General features: G+C 48.8%; 1 protein-coding gene across 4 annotated transcripts in view; it reads left to right on the plus strand.

Annotated features, from left to right (window-relative positions):
* The first annotated feature begins 1176 nt into the window (after window positions 1-1176).
* The window catches only part of CRY2 (cryptochrome circadian regulator 2), a 34146-nt gene continuing 17189 nt past the window's right edge, over window positions 1177-18133 (plus strand). For all 4 annotated transcript variants that reach the window (XM_040638997.1, XM_040638995.1, XM_040638998.1 and 1 more), the window contains exons 1-5: window positions 1177-1412; window positions 9431-9539; window positions 12398-12540; window positions 14116-14300; window positions 15263-15351. In XM_040638997.1, the coding sequence (XP_040494931.1) occupies window positions 1198-1412; window positions 9431-9539; window positions 12398-12540; window positions 14116-14300; window positions 15263-15351 (741 nt within the window). In that variant the 5' untranslated portion in view covers window positions 1177-1197. The remainder of the gene's footprint in view (window positions 1413-9430; window positions 9540-12397; window positions 12541-14115; window positions 14301-15262; window positions 15352-18133) is intronic.

Here is an 18133-nt window from a genome sequence, read left to right on the forward strand (position 1 = left end):
CTAAATTCCTTCCTTCCTCGCTCATTCCCAAATCCAGGAAGGGATGTGAGTATGGGCACATCCTAGGGCCAAATTCAAACTCTTTACTTGATAACCACAAAGCTCCAGTCTAAATAGGCTAGCTTAGCCCATCAACACTTCATTGCAGGTGTTCATATGCTTCTCTTGCCATTCAATCAGTCTATCAGCAAAGCCACTGCTAGATTCCAGAATAACAGGGCTCTACTTGGCTCCCCAGGGGAATAGTGGAGACAGTCTTCATATCTCTGAATCCCACACGGAATCCAGTTCAGCACTTTGGGAGCACAGAGGTACCATTGTTCTATATTCCACTAAACACAGAACAAAAAGAAAAATTCATCTGATGGCATAATTACTATCTTGACCCACATCTTCTGCATTGGCCATCCCTACTCCCAAGCCCTCCACTGCCGCGCATCAGGGCACTTCTCTCTCTTTAGACTCTGCTGCTTTCAAATGCCAAGCAGCTCTACGCAGATAAAAGTATAGCTTTGTGGATAAAAGCAGAAGCTTCAGATTCCGAATAATCTGGGTGGGATCCTTTTATTAGCTTTCTGATACAGCCTCAGATTTCTCTGTCTCTAAAATGAGAATAATAACAGCTCTTTCACTGGGATCTGTTGAGTGAACGTAACCAGGTTAAGATTAGTAAATGAGACAGTTTATGTAAGGATATTGTCATGTTGCTTGGTATATAAATTGCACTGAATAAATGGTAGCTGTAGTAGAATGTTGCAGATGAGGTCATAGACTAGAGGCAGAAGTTGGTGATGCCGATTAAGCCACTGGCTGGAGTCACAGCAACCCCCACCAGCCCAGACAGCTTCCAGCGACAGGATTAGAACAGGACGCATGTAAGAGATCCTCGGTCCCTAGAGACTCCTTCCACGCCCAGACCTCTGCAGAGATAGGCAACTTGCGTCACCAGCCTAGCCCGCCGCCTCCTCTCTGACCGACCGACACATGGTGGGAACGTGAGGGGGCGGGGCCGGACTCCCCGCCGCTGGGCCAATCGCCCGGCCGGAGGCGCCCAGCCAATGGCAGGGGCGCTCTAGGGCCTCGGGGGTGGGGCTACAGGGAGGAGCGGCGGCGTCGTAGGTCACTGGGCGGACCGGGGGCGGGGCCCGCGGGGCCGACGGGGGCGGAGTTGCGGAGGCCTGAGCGGTCAGAGCGGTGATGGCGGCGGCTGTGGTGACTGCGGCAGCGGCGGTCCCGACGCCGGCAGCCGGAGTGGATGGCGCCTCTTCGGTGCACTGGTTCCGCAAAGGGCTGCGGCTCCACGACAACCCTGCGCTGCTGGCGGCCGTGCGCGGGGCGCGCTGCGTACGCTGCGTGTACATCCTGGACCCTTGGTTCGCGGCCTCCTCCTCAGTGGGGATCAACCGATGGAGGTAAGGGGGCCGAGTGGGGTCGTGGGCCCGGGGGAAGCGGCCTGGCCTCGAGGGCTCCTGGCGAACAGCCCGGGTCGCCCCCTCCCTACGGAGAGGGAAGCTCTGCCTCCCAGTCCCCACGGCCGGAAGACCTGGCCTGAGGAGGTGGGACAGGGAGACGGAGCCGGGCCTCCAGAGGGGAGAAGCCGGGACGAGGGAAGCAATTAGTCATCTTAGTAATGGCCTGGGTGGGCCAGGGCTCAACCTCCGACAGACCGCGTTCGCACTGTGTATTAGACCCTTAGGAACCTGTCAGCATTCCTGTGGGACAGAGATCATACTCTTCATTGTACGGGTGGAACTCCTGAGGCCTAGAGACGCAGAGTTGGCCTGCCCAAGGACTTGCAGCCAGGGAGTGGCAGAGCAGGGACTCCTGGTCTAGGGCTCCTAGGGGTGTGCTCAGGGAGGGGAAGAAAGGAGATACTGGCATGTGAGGGCAGGGACGGGTTTCTGGGTTTCTGAGTCGGTAGCACAGCAGGTGCTTCTGGCAACCTTCAAGAATGCTGGGCTCCCGAAGATCATCTCTAAGCTTCTGGCTTGTTTGAATCCATCCTTTCACCCATCCTGGTTTCCCTCCACCAAAGCCTTCTTGCCTCTGGAGGTGTCTAGAGAGCCTGGCTTGGCATTAGATAAGGCAGGTGTGGTCTCCCCGTTATTATGAAGACCCCAAGGGCTTACACAATTAGAGGCACTTTGTGTCCTGAGCTAGAAAGTAGTACTTAAACACCTTTTGAAGAGTTCCCTCGGCCTCTAGCTATGAGTTTGCTAGGGAAAAAAAAGAAAGGAAGGAAGAAAGAAAGAGGAACCAAAGTATCCCTTCCTTCCTCCTCTTCTCATGAGGCTGATTTTAAAGGACAATTGAGCCACTGTAGATTAGACTTTTATCAACTGATGTGCTGAGGTTAGGAAGCAAGATAGCTGTGATAGCAAGGAGATCCCTCTCTGATGATTCCCAGGAGAGGCAGTCCACAGAATCATGGGAAAGGATTAACAGAGAGGTAGCTGATGTCTTTTTTCTGTAGTCAGTGTTTAAAACCAGGGAGTTTTGAAACATTCTGTACCCTTTTCTCTTTAAAACACCCGCAGCTGTCCTTTGGTTTGTTTGCATTGTTCTGGGGGATGTTTGCTTGTGGCCATGTTGCACTAAGGGGCAGAGTTATTCCCAGCATACAGTGGCTATCAGTACACCATTCTTTTCCTCCCTAAGGCGTGTGCCCTGCTAGGAGAGTGAGTGCCCCTAGCAGTGGGTCTATTAAATGCCCCCTCCTGCCCCATTTATATAGAGAGAACAACTAAAGATAGTCCTGTGGAGAGCCTGCCCACACAGTTTTCAGGCTGCTCTATTGCTCTGCCTCTGCTCCAGTTTCTATAGATAGGAGGTTGGGTTTGACAGACATCTTCAAATGGCCATCCCTAGCATGGACATTAAACCAAGCCTTAGACTTTGCCCTCTGTTTATGGCAGTGTGCCAATTAGAGCAGGGTAAATAAATCTGACTACTTGCTCGTTACGTTGTTTTACGGGGCTGGGGGGACATTGCCTAGGACTGCCTACTCCTTTGTGGTAGTGGAGATTTAAAATCAACAACAAAACCTCTGTTGCTGATTAAACTCAGATTTGCTAGAAACTAGGTGTTTATGGATTTTTGTGGGTCACTCTTTTGTGATTGTGTTTTTGAGCAAGTGAAGGAGAAAAGGAATATGCCAGCTCAGATGCCTTAGTCAAATCCTGAAGTCAGAGGCCGTGTAGGAATGTAGATATTAATTGAACAGTGATTTAATGAGTGGCTAGTATCTGCCAGGCACTGATGTGGGTGTTGCTAGGGACACAGCAGTGAACAGCAGTTGTGTCCAGAGCTCCTGGAGCCTACATTTTAGTGGAGGGAGACAAGTAAACAACCATAATTTAGTAGAACTAAGTGCCATGAAATAAATAAGATAGGGGGACAGACTAGAGCAATATCAGTCTTGCTGCACATGGGAATCACTAAAGGATCTTTGAAAGATGCTTGGACTCCGTCCTCCCCCAATTCTGATTTAATGGTTCTAGGTTATGGCCTGGGCATTAGGATTTCTAAAGCTCTCATGTGCAGTGAAGCCTGAGAAACACTGGATTGGAGAAGGACAGACTTGAGCCTGACAGCTTGGGAAATGTGTTGCAGTGCTTTGTCATGGAGCTAATTAGCTTTGGCATTCAGAAGAAAGAGGTGAAAAAACACAAAACAGATCGAATATGAGAACTGCTCCTGGGTCTGGAAACAGACACACTGCTGCCACCCCCACCATACTCTTTGCTCCCGTGATCAGATCCAGGGCAGAGCTGCAGACTGTTCTACACACTCGGTTGGGGGTTGGGGGGCTGGGGGTGTGATGGAGCCAGCTGTACCTCTGCATAATTGCAGTCTGTGTAGTCTTCCAGTGGCTGTTTCTGGATGTGGGAGTGATCTGGGACCACTGTGCTGCAGCATAACGTCCTAACTCTGCAGATCAGTTGCTGCCTCTGAGAAGCCTCCCTAGAAGGGGTGGGCCGTGGGCCATCTGCAAGAAGTAGGGGGAATCGAGATCTCAGATGTCTGTTCTCCTCCTGCACTTCTTACACTAACTCCTGCACAGCATTTTCCAGCAGATGAATCAGATTAAAATAACCATGAATGGCATTTTCTAAGAGTCAAAGAGGACAGAGAAAGGCAACCAAGAAATATGTATATTAGCTGAGCAGAAAGGCTAGCATACTCCTTGGCTTGGTAGTAAGTGGGAAACTGATGGGCTAATTGTAGCTCAGGGAGCCTCAGGACTTTTATTGCCAAGCACTAGTTGGCTAAGCCCTTTGCCATTATTCCCAGCCCCACCTTCCCCAAATTTGCTGCATGTGGAAGGAGGTACAGTGAGAACCACCCAAAAAAGGCAGGTGATCAGCTTCTAGATTTAAAAATGGGCACTCAGAATAGGTTTTCATTGCCTTCATCTTGCTCCTGCAACTTCGATTGGTGTTGGCAACAATTCATTGCACCCTTTATTTAAATCGTTTTCTCCCTAGCTCTGTGCTGCACCTGCATCCAGGAGCTTCTGGGACAGGGGGAGTTGGTAGAAATAAAATACCAGCCCACTCAGAGGGGAGGGGGGTGGGGGAATGGGATAGACCGGTGATGGGTAGTAAGGAGGGCACGTATTGCATGGTGCACTGGGTGTTATACACAACTAATGAATCATCGAGCCTTACATCGGAAACCGGGGATGTACTGTATGGTGACTAACATAATATAATAAAAAATCATTTAAAAAAATACCAGCCCATATAGCTGAGAATTAATAAATGAGGTGACCTAGGAACTCCAGGATGCCTGGTGAGAACAAGTGTATCTCTCATCCCAGTGCTGGGAGCTAATCACTATGAAACTGTTATTTGGTTGGTTCGTCCCTGGGACTTGGTCAGCAAGCAGGGAATTGAGAACTGTAGCCTGTTGGGGGAGAAATCTGAGTTTCTCTGAGCTGTTCACACTGGTACCCAAGAGAGTCACTTCACTGTTCTGCTGAGGAAACATATGCCAAAAAGGAAGGAAAATCTTCATCTTTTTCTTTGAAATTAGGACAGCATAAATATATTTTTAAGTGAGCGATACTTAGAGATCAATCCCTGCTATGGATTGTGGGTTTGAGCCACTCTTTTACATGGGGCTTATGCTCTCTTACTTAGGATAAATTAATTTCTATTAATGTTCTGTGTAGGCAGTCTGGGCCAGCCTATGGTATCATCACATAGTTAGATAACCTTGGTTTGATGCAGAGAAACTTGGTCAAGGGCAATCTGGATCCAAAAAAGAGTTCACTGTCATCCTCCCTCCTCCTATTAACAACAAATAAAATATTCCTCAATGTAGAATCTGCCATCTTTAGGGAAGGTCTTCTCTAAAGATCCGCCTATCTTATTCTAAAGGGCTAGCCCCATGGAGTGCCTGAATTACAGAGTCCTTTCCGTATTTTTGGAAACCCCTGTTTGGTCTTCTGCAGTGCTGTCTGCCTCTAGCTCCGGAGCACTTACATAATGTAATTCAGTTGCACATGTTGTCTAATCCTAAGGGTGAGCTTTAACTGCTCACTCAGGACCGTGTGCTCTGAATTTTGGCCATGTGAGCTCAGCTTGGAGCTGCCAAGGGTGAGCTGCCAGCCCCAAATGCCACCATCTCCAATACACAGTCCAGATTTCTTTAGAGTTCACCCTCACTGGAGTAAAGAGAAACTGGCCACGTGGAGAGGAGGGCTCTGAGGGAGGGCAGAAGGCCCAAAATTCTCTCCAGTGAAAGAATGCATACACCTGCCCCAGCGAGCATTTGCCCAGTAGTAGTGCTGCTCCCTGTTTCTTTGGTGTCATGCAAAACTGTCATCTGGCAGGTGAGGTACTACAGCAGTGGCTTCTCTTTCTCTGGCTGCCTGGCGGCTGGGGCTCCTGGGGGCCTGTTGCCTTTTAGGGGGGCCATCCTTAAGGCTTCTTCCTGGGAAAGCCCTGTAGGGCTGGACTTGGGAGGGAAGTTGGAAGTAACAGAGCATATCTAGAACACCAAAGAGGAGCCAGAAACCAGGATCTCAAAGACAGAAAGTTTTAGTAGAAACAAATTGGCAGCAAAGAAAGGCAACTTATAAACAGAAGCTAGAAGTGAAGTTCAGTTTTCGAGACTAATGCTTGTGAAACTTTAGTATGCAAAGGAATCACCAGGGGCTCTTGCTAAAATGCAGATTCTGATCCTGGAGGTCTGAGATTCTGCATTTCAACAAGCTTCTGGGTGATTGACAGCTGTTGAGCCTCAGAGGAGCAAGGATCTGGGGGCAAAGGTGTTGGCTGCGGTTCTCCTTGACAGCTGCGTCTTGGGCAGCACAGCCTCAGTGCTCAGGCGGTAAGTCCTGGTCAAGAAGCAGTGGAGCCTGGTGGTTAAGGATGCAGACACTGAGCCACACTGCCTGATTTGAATTCTGGTCACTTACTATCAAATTACTTAATCACTCTGTGCCTTAGTTTCCGCATCTGTTAAATGGAGATAATCATAGTATCTACTTCACAGGTCTGTTTGAGAAGGAAATGAGATAATGTATGTAAAATAAGTAGACCAGTGCCAGGTTCATTGCAAATGCTGATTGAATGTTAGTTGCTGTTATCATTACTATCATTTGGTTGCAGAGTTCAGAGTTGGGCCTTCTGCTTCCTGCCTCAGCTGTCGACTTCTCTTGTCAAAGAAGAAAAAGGCTCTCATGGGGTTATCTTACTTTGCTTCAGAATTTCTCCTTTTACTAAATGAGATCTAGAACTAAAGCTCTGGGGAGGCAGCTGGAGCCTAGCTTTCATGCACACGTCAGCCTTATTTATAGCTTCAAACTGAAAACCTGTGCAGCCTAGTGGCCTGTGAGGGAGGAGGCCACCAACGTGCATGGCAGCGACATTCCTAAGAGCCTCAGATGGAGGACCCGGTGCCCTGAGGTGATGGAATTTAAGTTGCCAGTTATGTCCGGGCATTCTCCCTGGCGGGGCCCGGCTTTCAGGTAGTACAAGGCTGTTCACAGGGGTCTCTCTTCTCTTCCTCTTGAGAGGAACAGTGTGGCCCGGGAGGAGGCCGACACAAGTGCAAGTGCGTCACTCCGGGCTTAGTGTTCCTTTTCTGAGGGTGTCAGGTTCTCAAAAACAGAAATTCACAGAGGCGGAGCTTGGGGTTGCAGAAAGCAGCAGTCTCCCATCTCCGCCTCTCCTGGAGAGTCTCTGCAGGCCAGCAGGATGCTCTGGGCCGAGCGTGGGACTCAGCTCCTGCTGGCATGTGGGTCTGCGGCATTCGCTGCCATGGGAGTGTCATGTTGTCGACGTCAGAGGCAGCGGTGGGGACTGGATCTGGTGGGCAGCCTGGGAATGGGCTGCTCCTGTCAGCGTGCAGCAGTCAGGGGATGCGATGTGCTACAGAGGAGGCACGGGGCTGCATCGTGTTCAGAATGAAATCTAATGATTTCTGTCATTGACCGAGGTGGGTGGGAGGTGGCAAAGTGTAGATAGCAGGGGTGTCTGTGAATAATTATGATCTTAAGCAAATTTATTATCCTTTCTGTGTTTCATTTTTCCTTGTCTATAAAATGAGGACAATATTTCCCTTCAAAATGTTTTGAAGGAATTAAAGAAAATGTGCTTAAAAAGCATAAACAGATAGGTAACAATGTTGATGGCATTGTTTGCCTCTGGGGAGGGGAATTAAATTCCTGAAGGATAAAGGGGAGACTTTTTACCATGTACCTTTTTATAACTTGAATTTTGAATTACATAATTTTAAAATGCTAATTTCATTTAATTTAAAAATAAAACACATGTTGGGGTTCCTGGCTGGCTTAGTGCGTAGAGCATGCAACTCTTTATTTATTTATTTTTTTAGAGAGGGAGGGAAGTGAAGAGGGGCAGAGGAAGAGAGACAGAGAATCTTTTTTTTTTTAAAGATTTTATTTATTTATTTGAGAGTGAGTGAGAGAGAGCATGAGTGGGGAAGGGTGGTGCAGAGGGAGAGGCAGAAGCAGACTCCCTGCTGAGCGGGGAGCCTGACACAGGGCTCAGTCCCAGGACCTCGGGACCATGACCTGAGCCAAAGGCAGACACTTAACTAACTGAGCCACCCAGGCGCCCTGAGAGGGAGAGAATCTTAAGCAGGCTCCGTGTTGGGCACGGGCTCAACCTCACAACCCTGAGATCATGACCTGAGCCAAAATGAAGAGTCAGACACTTAACTGACTGAGCCACCCAGGCACCCCGAGCATGTGACTCTTGATTTGGGGTTGTAAGTTTGAGCCCCACATTGGGTGTAGAGATTACTTAAAAATAAAATCTTTTAAAACAAACAAACACACACACACACACATATGTCAGGGGCACCTGAGTGTGAGTTTTGAATTCGAGCCCCACATTGGGTGTAGAGATTACTAAAAAAAAGTAAATAAACTTAAAAAAAATTTTTTTAAATAAAACACATATCACAAAAAGGTACTGATACATTTCTCAGAGGTGGTTGTACCTACCTGAACAGTAAATAAATGTTTGTGGTCAAATAAAAATAAATAAAACACCGAAGGCACTCAGCAAATGCTATTTCCTTCTCCATAGTGATCCAGCTCTCAAGGCCACGTCTCTTGAGTATCTGGGGGTGCCCACCACGCCCCCCCCACCCGCAAAAGCATGTGAGGATATCCTATAGAGAAGTAGCTTCTAAAGCTTTCTCTCTCTTGGGATGAGAATCTGGTGGCTAGAGCCCTGGAGAATGAAACCCTGGGAACTGGGGACCCAGCCCAGGCTGTGGAGCTGTGGCAGTAGACATATGTGCAGCCCAAAGCAAGAATACACAAAGGCAGGGTAGACGAAGGTAGGAGGGTTTGCCAGGGCTGTTGCAGTCTTGTTCCTCTCTAACGGGACCTTGGGCTTCTATGCTGCGGTATTGCTCTTGCTTTTCAGATGGCTTTCTCCCCTGTTCTCCCTTTTGATTTTCACAGCAGCCTTGTGATAGGTGGATATTTACACACACACACACACACACACACACACACACACACACACACACACGGCCTGAGGCTGAGAGGGAAGACGTGCCTTGCCCCAGATCACAGAAAAACAACCAGAGTAGGAGCAGCTCGCATTTGCCCCTGGTTTTCTATATGTCAGGCACTGCACTAGATGTTTTTCATGTATTATTTGATTTTCTTTTCTTAGCAATTCTAGGAGATAGGTATACCATCAACTCCATGTTGCAGATTAGGGAAAAAAAAGTAGCTAAACAGGTTAAGTTAATGCCTAAAGTCACGCAGCTAGGAAGTGGCCAAGTCAGGATTTCAGTGGAGGCAGTGCTGTTGCCCCACCATGTCCTGGCTGAAGTAGAGTGAGTACTCATGACGTACCAGCATCTCCCTGCTTTGGTAGGAACCAGAGTGCCTCTTTCTTAACGTACCACTAAAAGGCCTGTGTGGGCTCTGCAGGTTCCTACTTCAGTCTCTGGAAGATTTGGATACAAGCTTAAGGAAACTGAACTCTCGCCTGTTTGTAGTCCGGGGACAGCCCGCTGACGTTTTCCCAAGACTATTCAAGGTAAGTGTGCAGAGTCCTAGAGAAGACAGGGAGATTCTGTTCTCTACACTTTCCCCACAGACTGAATGAGGTGATATTCTGACTCAGAAAATGGAACCGGTCAGCGCTGGTCTGTAGGGAATTTGGGAGCAAAGCCGATCAGTTTGCCGACAGAATGGAAACTGTGTTAAGGAAAAAAATTCTGTGAAACCAGTGTCTTGTTGGAAAGTTCCCAGCTCAGTCCAGACAAGGGATGTGGCAAGTTATTCCACCCCGGATGCCACTGGCTTTCTCAGATGTTTTCTTAGCTCGAGCCGACAAGATTTATTAGGGCTCTTCCTATGCCAGGAGTTTGAGGACAAGTTTTCTTTTTTAGCATGGGGTGTTTCCTGTCTTGCTATGCGCTATTTATTGGGGAGAAAAATCAGCCTTTTTGAGGGAGCTCCCTACTTCCCTGGGGCCGCTGGTTGATAAAATCTTCACTTGGGTACCATGTAGGCCCCTGTCTATGCTATCAGGTAGCCAGCCCACCCACCCCACCCCATCCCTGTGCCAACTCCTTTCTTTATCAAACACATTCTAAGACCCAAACAGGCAAAAGGACTCACAGACAGAGGGCTCTAGGACAGTCTGTTCTCATCCTCAGCAGTGCAGGATAGTTTTCATGCCCCTCTCCATCCCAACTCCCTTCCCTGCCCTTCCTGGGGGAAAAGACCAGAAGAAAGGTCTGATGTCAAGGCAAGCAGCCTACTGAGTACTTCATCATTCACTTCCCCTCCCCACACCCCCCACACAGACACACACACATACAAATCACACTGTGCTGAAAATAGCCAGTGTTCATTGAGGACAGACTAGAAGTCAAGAGCCGTTCTAAGTAAATGCTTTACATATATTAATTCTCATAGCTGCCCATAGAGGTATGTGCTGCTGTCCCTGTTCTACAGATGAGGGAACAATAACTTCATGGTTGTGGTGCCGACAGGTGATGATCTAAGATTCCAGCCCAGGCTCTCTGGTTCCAGGTTTGTGTTCTTAACTAGCACAGCGTTAAACACATTTGCCTCTCTTCTCCCTCTGCGTTGTCTCCCCTCTCCCCTCCTAGCACCCCGGAGGCGAACCCAGTAATAGCCCAGAGGTACAGATAGATCAGTCAGTCAGTCATTCAGCATATATAGTGTCCCCCCCCTTCCCTTATCTGTGGTTTTGCTTTCTGCGGTTTCCATTATCTGCTGTCAGCCGTAGTCTGGAAGCAGATGATCCTCCTTCTGACATAGAGTCAGAAGGTCATCAGTCACTTAACACTACATCATAACACCTGTGTCCTTCTCCTCGCTTCATCTCATCACGTAGGTATTTTATCATCTCGCATCATCACAAGAAGGGACAGTACAGTGTAAGGTACAGTAATAGGTGTTTTAAGAGAGAGACCACATTCACATAACTTTTATTAACAGTGTATTTTATAATCGTTCTATTTTATTATTAGTTACTCTTGTTAATCTGTTGTGCCTAACTTATAAATTAAACTTTATCATAAGTATGTATAGGAAAAAACATAGCACTATGTGAGGGTTCAGTACTGTCTGCAGTTGCAGGCATCCACTGGTGGTCTTGGAACGCATCCCTGCAGATAGGAGGCAACTACCATGTATTTATTGAGCTTCTACTATGTCCTAGGCCCCCGATGAGGTACTAGGGTAATGATGAGACAGTGTGGTTTCTGCTCTGAGAGTTCACACTCAATCGGGGAAACAGGTAAGTAATGGGCAGCTTCACTGCCATATGATAAATGCTGTGATGGGAAAAGGGCAAGGTGCAGAAAAATCCTATTGAAAGAGAAGGTCGAGGAAAGCTTCTTAGAGAAGGTGGCATCTGATAATATTTTTATTATTATTCCCTGAGTTACAAGTTTTTGACAACATCATCTATATGAATTGCTAAGCATGGTACCTAGCTCATAGTAAGGGCTCAATGTTTAGTCCCGTTGTTCTGGATGAGGGATAGCCAGCCCTACTCAGGACCCACACCACAGGCAGGACTGAGTTATGTCCCCAGTGACTGGGACACTTGCCCCAGGGGTTTAGAGTATTAAGGGACCATGACCAGAGACTTTGTTTGGAATGTGGTTTTCTTCTTGCTAGTCATGTTCTAGGGCTTTCTGTGGGTTATCTGTACACTTTCTCCCAGCATTGCAAGGAAATCTAGAAAATTCTACTAGGAAAGACTTAACAGCTTGAAAAAGAATTCCCTTCTTTTTTAACATGTGGCCCTTCTGGTCTGATTTCTCTGACCTCTGGACTAAGGATTACTCCTCCTTGCCCAACTTTTCTGAGAACTAGAACCTATTAGCTCTGTTTGCTACTAGCCTCGGGAGTGTTGCTGTGGAAACCATTAGGACACTTCACATAGCACAAGTCTGCCAAGAAAACTAAGCCAGAAGTTTGTAGGGCTCTGAGGAGCTCTGGGAAAGGCATGCCGGGCAGGAAGGAGACAGTGATCGCTTCCCCCACTGTCTCCACCAGTGAGTCAGTGCTTCTTTCTGGGACTACGGGCTCCCCTGGGAGCATTGTATTTATAGCTGCCTGCTGCATTCTCCTACCCTAGAGACACAGCAGACGTACGGGGCTACCCACCTCTCTCTTGATTCCACTAGCCTCGGGCTCCACTGTTGCCACGCTTGTGGCCTCACCTCAAAGGCCTGCTTTCCTCAACCCTTGGGAACTTCAGATTGTTTGCTTTCCAGTTTAAATCTTTGTCCCTAGTTTGGTCTGCAGCCCATTCTGACAGGTCTCTAGACTCGTTTCTTCCCAGGAGGGAGCTGAGTCCTCATTCTCCTCCCCAAACAGTGCTTAGCATAACAGATTCTCTCCCCACAGGAATGGGGGGTGACCCGCTTGACCTTTGAATATGACTCCGAACCCTTTGGGAAAGAACGGGATGCAGCCATCATGAAGATGGCCAAGGAGGCCGGTGTGGAGGTGGTGACTGAGAACTCTCATACTCTCTATGACCTGGACAAGTAAGACATGGGCCCCAGGGCTCATACTGCCAATTGTGGGAGTTGGTTTGGGTCCCTGCTGAGCAGAACTCCGGGAGATTTACCAATAGGGCCACCTGGCACATGAAGTATGGCATTTTCTAGAAGCTGGAGGGGAATGGGCCAGAGGTGGGGCCTGTGGAACAGATCACAAAGAGCTTTATCCAATTTGGGTGCAGAGAGGCTCACTAGGGCCAAGGGACGAAAGCAGTGAGGATCCCCATGCAAGATCTTCGTAGATGTCCTAATCTGCTGTGCTATCCCTCCTCATGCTCCCACTTCTGTCCTGCTCCTGAAGAGCTGTCCTCGGACCTCAGTGGACCCTGCCTGTTAGCCCCTTCCTGACAGTGCTCTGTTCTGATGGATCCCGTTTCTGTACCTAAAATGAGTTCCCTGAGCTTCCCTGGCTATCTGGGTTTCTAGGCCATGCACTTAGATGTCCTGCCGGAGGCTTTAGAGCTCCCTGCAGGGGGTGGAGAACTACAGAGGCCTCCTTCCCTAGGGACAGGCCTCTGCTTTCCGAGCGTCTAGGAGGAAACCCTCTCCTCCCCTTCCCTCGCAGAGGCCTGCTGCTGCTGCCGCCAAGCCAGCGGCCCTCACTGTTCCCTGCCCCCCTCTCCCCGACCCAGTGGTGGCTGCCAGGAGGCCAAGTCACACATGTCTGCACGTGAGCTCGTTCTCAGGAGGAGCTGCTGGGTGTGGAGCTCCTCCTCCTGCCACGTGCCAGAGCCAGAGGACGGGGGAGGTACTGCAGGGGCTGCAGCCAGCCTTACAGCCCCACAATGAACTCACCCAGCCAGCCAGGTCTTGCGTCAGCTGCCTCTTGGCCAACAGGAGGAGCCCTGGGAATCTGGCTCCAGACCACCCCAATGCATTCTATAGAAACAGCCTTGATTCTCCTCCTCAGTCCTGTATCTTCTCTTCTTACCTGAATGCAGTTCTGTTTCCCTCGATCATGAAAACAAATTTTGTAAACTGCTAAACATCCTTTAAATAGTTGTTGCTGTTAACCCCAGTCCCAGCCTCTGATCTAGGAAGGATAGGCTGTTCTCCACCTCTCTGTTCTAATAAATTGGGGCCAAGAAGGCAATGATTTTTCAACAAAAGAATATGCTTGCAGTTCTTATCAAAGAGCTTCCTGAAGGCGCACACTGGGTGTAGAGAGGAAGGTGCCGTGGGGATTCCCGCGACTCGGACACGCAAGCTGAGTACCAAGAAGGCTAGTGGGGACTTTTCTGTGACTAGAGAGATAGGGTCAGTCTCTGTCTGTAGGAGGCTCCACGTCGACAGCAGGGAACGTGGAATTGAGTCCCAGCTTTGTCCTGCTCGCTCCGTTACCTGAGGCACCTGCTCCAGCTCTCTGGGCTTCGCTTTCCCTCCCGGTAAAATGGAGATGTAGCCTCCCTTGCCCCTTCCTTTCCACTTACAGGTGGGACCCGTGAGTGGATGACAAAAGCCACCCTCCAAGCCTTCCAGGTCTGGGCTCTTTTCTGGGTGGGCAGGGACCTGAAATGAAGGGCCTCGTGCATGATGTTAGGTGTGCTTTGGGATTCCCAGGATCATTGAGCTGAACGGGCAGAAGCCGCCCCTTACCTACAAGCGCTTTCAGGCCATCATCAGCCGCATGGAGCTGCCCAAGAAGCCGGTGGGCTCTGTGACGAACCAGCAGATGGAGAGCTGCAGGGCCGACATCCAGGAGAACCACAATGACACGTATGGCGTGCCCTCCCTCGAGGAGCTGGGTTCGTACTTCCTGCCCGGAGCCCCCTTTTCTATAAAATAACTGACCAGGTTTTTTCTTCTTTGTCAAAGTGATGCATGGTATTATACACAGTGTAGAAGATAAGTGAAACCAGAATGGAAATAGCAATCACTACAACCCCACCACGCGGAGATTGCCACTACTCATTTTGGAGCATGTCTTTCCAGTCTTTTTTCTGTTCCTACTCATATATGTAATGTTATGTTTTTAATTCCTGCTCCTGTTTTTGTACTTTTCACTCTCAGAAGATAGAGGCACAGTCTATGCTGGCATCAGTGGGCTCCTCAACACCAAGTTAGCTAGTATTGCTTCCGCTGAGAGGGGGTCTGTCAGCCCCTCCGGTTACTGACTGTACCCTTCCTCCCCCAACCCCATTTTTTGATCTGAGTAAAGTTAGCCTTTCTTTTCTTTTCTTTTTTTTTTTAAAGATTTTATTTATTTATTTGACAGAAATAGAGACAGCCAGCGAGAGAGGGAACACAAGCAGGGGGAGTGGGAGAGGAAGAAGCAGGCTCCTAGCGGAGGAGCCTGATGTGGGGCTCGATCCCATAACGCTGGGATCACGCCCTGAGCCGAAGGCAGACACTTAACCGCTGTGCCATCCAGGCACCCCTAAAGTTAGCCTTTCTCACCTGAAAACAATAATCATTGCCAGCCAACCCGATAGGGTGGGCAGTACAGGCTCGTTCTCATGTGCCTGGAATGAGGAGTGGCTGGGATAGGGAAGGCAAGGGAAAGGACAGGAAAGAAGTCACAGTGGAAAGAGAACCGGGATGACCTGGCAAACGCTGAAATGTTAGGATGATCTCAGCCCCAGCAGCACCAAGAACACACGGTTCAGTTCCCACAAAGCTCAAAGAACATACCGATGTGTCAAGACTTGCTGAGATATCACTGAAATGGCCTGACCTCTGGTCCTGTGACCTTCTCCTTCTCTCGTAGGGTTCCCTACTGAAGGACTGGGCCCAGCTGTTTGGCAAGGAGGAGAGACAGAAGCTCTGGCCCGCCTGGATAAGCATTTGGAACGGAAGGTATGGCCCCACTTCTGGGCCACAGGACTTGGGGTGCTAGCACCCAGGTGGCAGGGGATGTGAGGGTCAGCTTCATGGCCTTTAGTGCCTCTTAGCTAAGAGTGCTTGAAAATGAAAAACCTTCCTGATGGCAGTAACAGCAGTAATAGTAGCTACCGTTCAGTGAGTGCTTACCACATGCTGGTCACTGGGTGAAGTACCTACTTGCACAGATTTTCTGTCTTTTCAACATCCCTACAAAGTAGGTGTTAAGCTCTCCATTTGACAGATTCGAAAATTAAGGTTTAGAGAGGATAAATAACTTGCCTGAGGTCACATGGTTAGGAAGTAGTAGATAGATCTTGTTCTGTGTGATTCCAGAACTTACCCTAGATTGCTTTTCTTTCATCTCTATGCAGGTTCCTCTTACTGAGAGGGTATCTGGTCAAGGAAGTCCATAAGATTAACTTCTTTGTGTTTATGTGTCCCCGCCTAACCTTTTGCTGGGTCCCCTCCAAGGCATCGATTTCCATTTGTTTGGACACAGAGAACAAATGGCCCACCTCCCAGTGAAGTGGGGATTGGCAAGGGGAAGGCAAGAGGCCAAAGCATACCTAAAGGCACTCCTTAACAGTGTCACATGGCTTCCATGACCCTGGGGCTAGAGCAGAGAAGGTTCTCGTGATTCTCGTGATTGAGTCCGCTGCTGGTTTCCTGCGCGCTGTTGCTGGTTTGTAGACCAATTCACAACTTTTTGTATTCCCAGATGAGTAGGCATTTGGCCCAGCAGCCAGGTAATAACTATGGAATGAGGAAAATTAGGCAGACCTACATAGGAAGAATGCTTCCCAGCCCTGGAGGTGCCTCACCAGCAGTGAAAATGTGCCCCAGGCTGCCCCTCCCTTAGGCCCAGAGACCTTGATGTTCCTATCTGCGTGTTACCTTCAGGCAGCCCCACTGACTGAAAAGGATGAGACTGATGTCCGAGGGCTATGGGGAGGACCAGCTGTCCTTGTCCACATCAGAAGCTTTACCCAAAGATTCTTGGGATCTTGGGGACACAGGCCAGGCCAAGGGGGCAGAGCGGTGGAGGTGATAAATGGGTTGGCAGGAGTAGAATAAGACTGCCAAGTGTAGAGAGCTAACTTACGGCCTTGGGGATTATCATCACCGTCAAAGCACTTTGGGGGGCGCTGCCCCTTCAGTACCAAGTCAGGGGTTCTTTCCCACATACCCCGGGAGGGTCCTGTCTGTCCTGGGGCCTTGTGTCAGGATCCTTCAGACTGCCTGGTGGCCAGTGGGAGCATGTGTTCTACGTGACCGGGAGGAGACAAGGGGCCTTGTGTAACCCTCTGGTTACAGGAGCGTAACCGCTCTGAGGAGGTTCATTTCAGGCTTCAGTTTTCTGACTCTGAAATGAGCTTCTATCTCCTCATGTCAAGATGGCTTAGCTGCTGGAAAGACTGCCCAGTGAGTGTGAGACTCCAAGCATGGAGCCTGTCTTCAGAATAGTAGCGTATTGCAGATGATAGACATGAAACAAGGAATTATAGCATACTGTGGGTCAGGAAAGGAGCAGTTCGAAGGGTTAGAAGAGCGAAGAGCAAGAAAGTTTTATTAGGGGCGCCTGGGTGGCACAGCGGTTAAGCACCTGCCTTCGGCTCAGGGCGTGATCCTGGCGTTATGGGATCGAGCCCCACATCAGGCTCTTCCGCTATGAGCCTGCTTCTTCCTCTCCCACTCCCCCTGCTTGTGTTCCCTCTCTCGCTGGCTGTCTCTATCTCTGTCGAATAAATAAATAAAATCTTTAAAAAAAAAAAAAAAGAAAGTTTTATTAAATCAGTTCATATTTGCAAGCTGGCTTTTGAAAAAAGTGTTTTTGAACTCATGTAACTAAGAATCTAAGGTGTAGCTTTTAGGCACAGCCGGACCCAGGTGTCCAAATAATGCTACCGGAAATACCTTCTCCATCTCTGAGCTCTGCTTTCCTCTCTCTATAGTTCATTCTCAGGTAGGCTTTCCTTAAACAGTGGCAAAGTGGTCACTGGCAGCTTATTTTCAGTCTGCTTATCACACCAGAGGAAGTGGTGTGCCTCTTTTCCAAAAGCTCCAAGAAAAGTCCTGAGGAGTGTTTTCATTGGCCTGGCTTGGGTCACGCGACAGTCCCTGACTCAGTCATCTTGGCCAAGGAAGGGGTGCTCTCCCTGGCCAGACTTGCATCCTGAGCCTACTCCCAGAGTCAGAAGTGAATTTAGCTCCACTGCACCCACTTGGAGTGAGATTAGGGAAGGCTGGATCACCACAAGAAAATTAGGTGCTGTCATCAAAAAGGGGAGACAAACCATATGACCTTTACTACTGGGTTACCCAAAATAGTAAATGAGGGAAGGCATCTCTTTTTAAAAGTATCCCCATTTTTAAAAGAAAACGGAATGATAGAATTAGAGTACCAGCATTTTGCAGCCTTCAGTGATGACGCATTGTCCATTAATGACTGCTAACCCCATAAGGAGAGCTAGGCAGGCATTATGTCCCCCCACAGTCTTGCCAAAGAAATCAAACCTGAGTCCAGTCCCATCTGTGTACCAGCTGCCAATTTGCAGGCAGTATACCATGAGTGTGCAATCAGCAAAATGCAGACTGTGAGAATCAGTTCAAGTCAAATGACCTGGATTCTTCCTTAAAAAACTGCAAGGGAAAGAAAGAAATGACCGGAAATACATAGACTAAAAGAAACTTAAATAACGCATCAAACTCCCATAAATGGCCTGGGCTAAACTGTAGTGCCTAGGGATGCACATGT

The sequence above is a fragment of the Ursus maritimus genome, unplaced genomic scaffold (genome assembly GCF_017311325.1).
Source record: "Ursus maritimus isolate PB19 unplaced genomic scaffold, ASM1731132v1 scaffold_23, whole genome shotgun sequence".
Classification (NCBI taxonomy): Eukaryota; Metazoa; Chordata; class Mammalia; order Carnivora; family Ursidae; genus Ursus; species Ursus maritimus.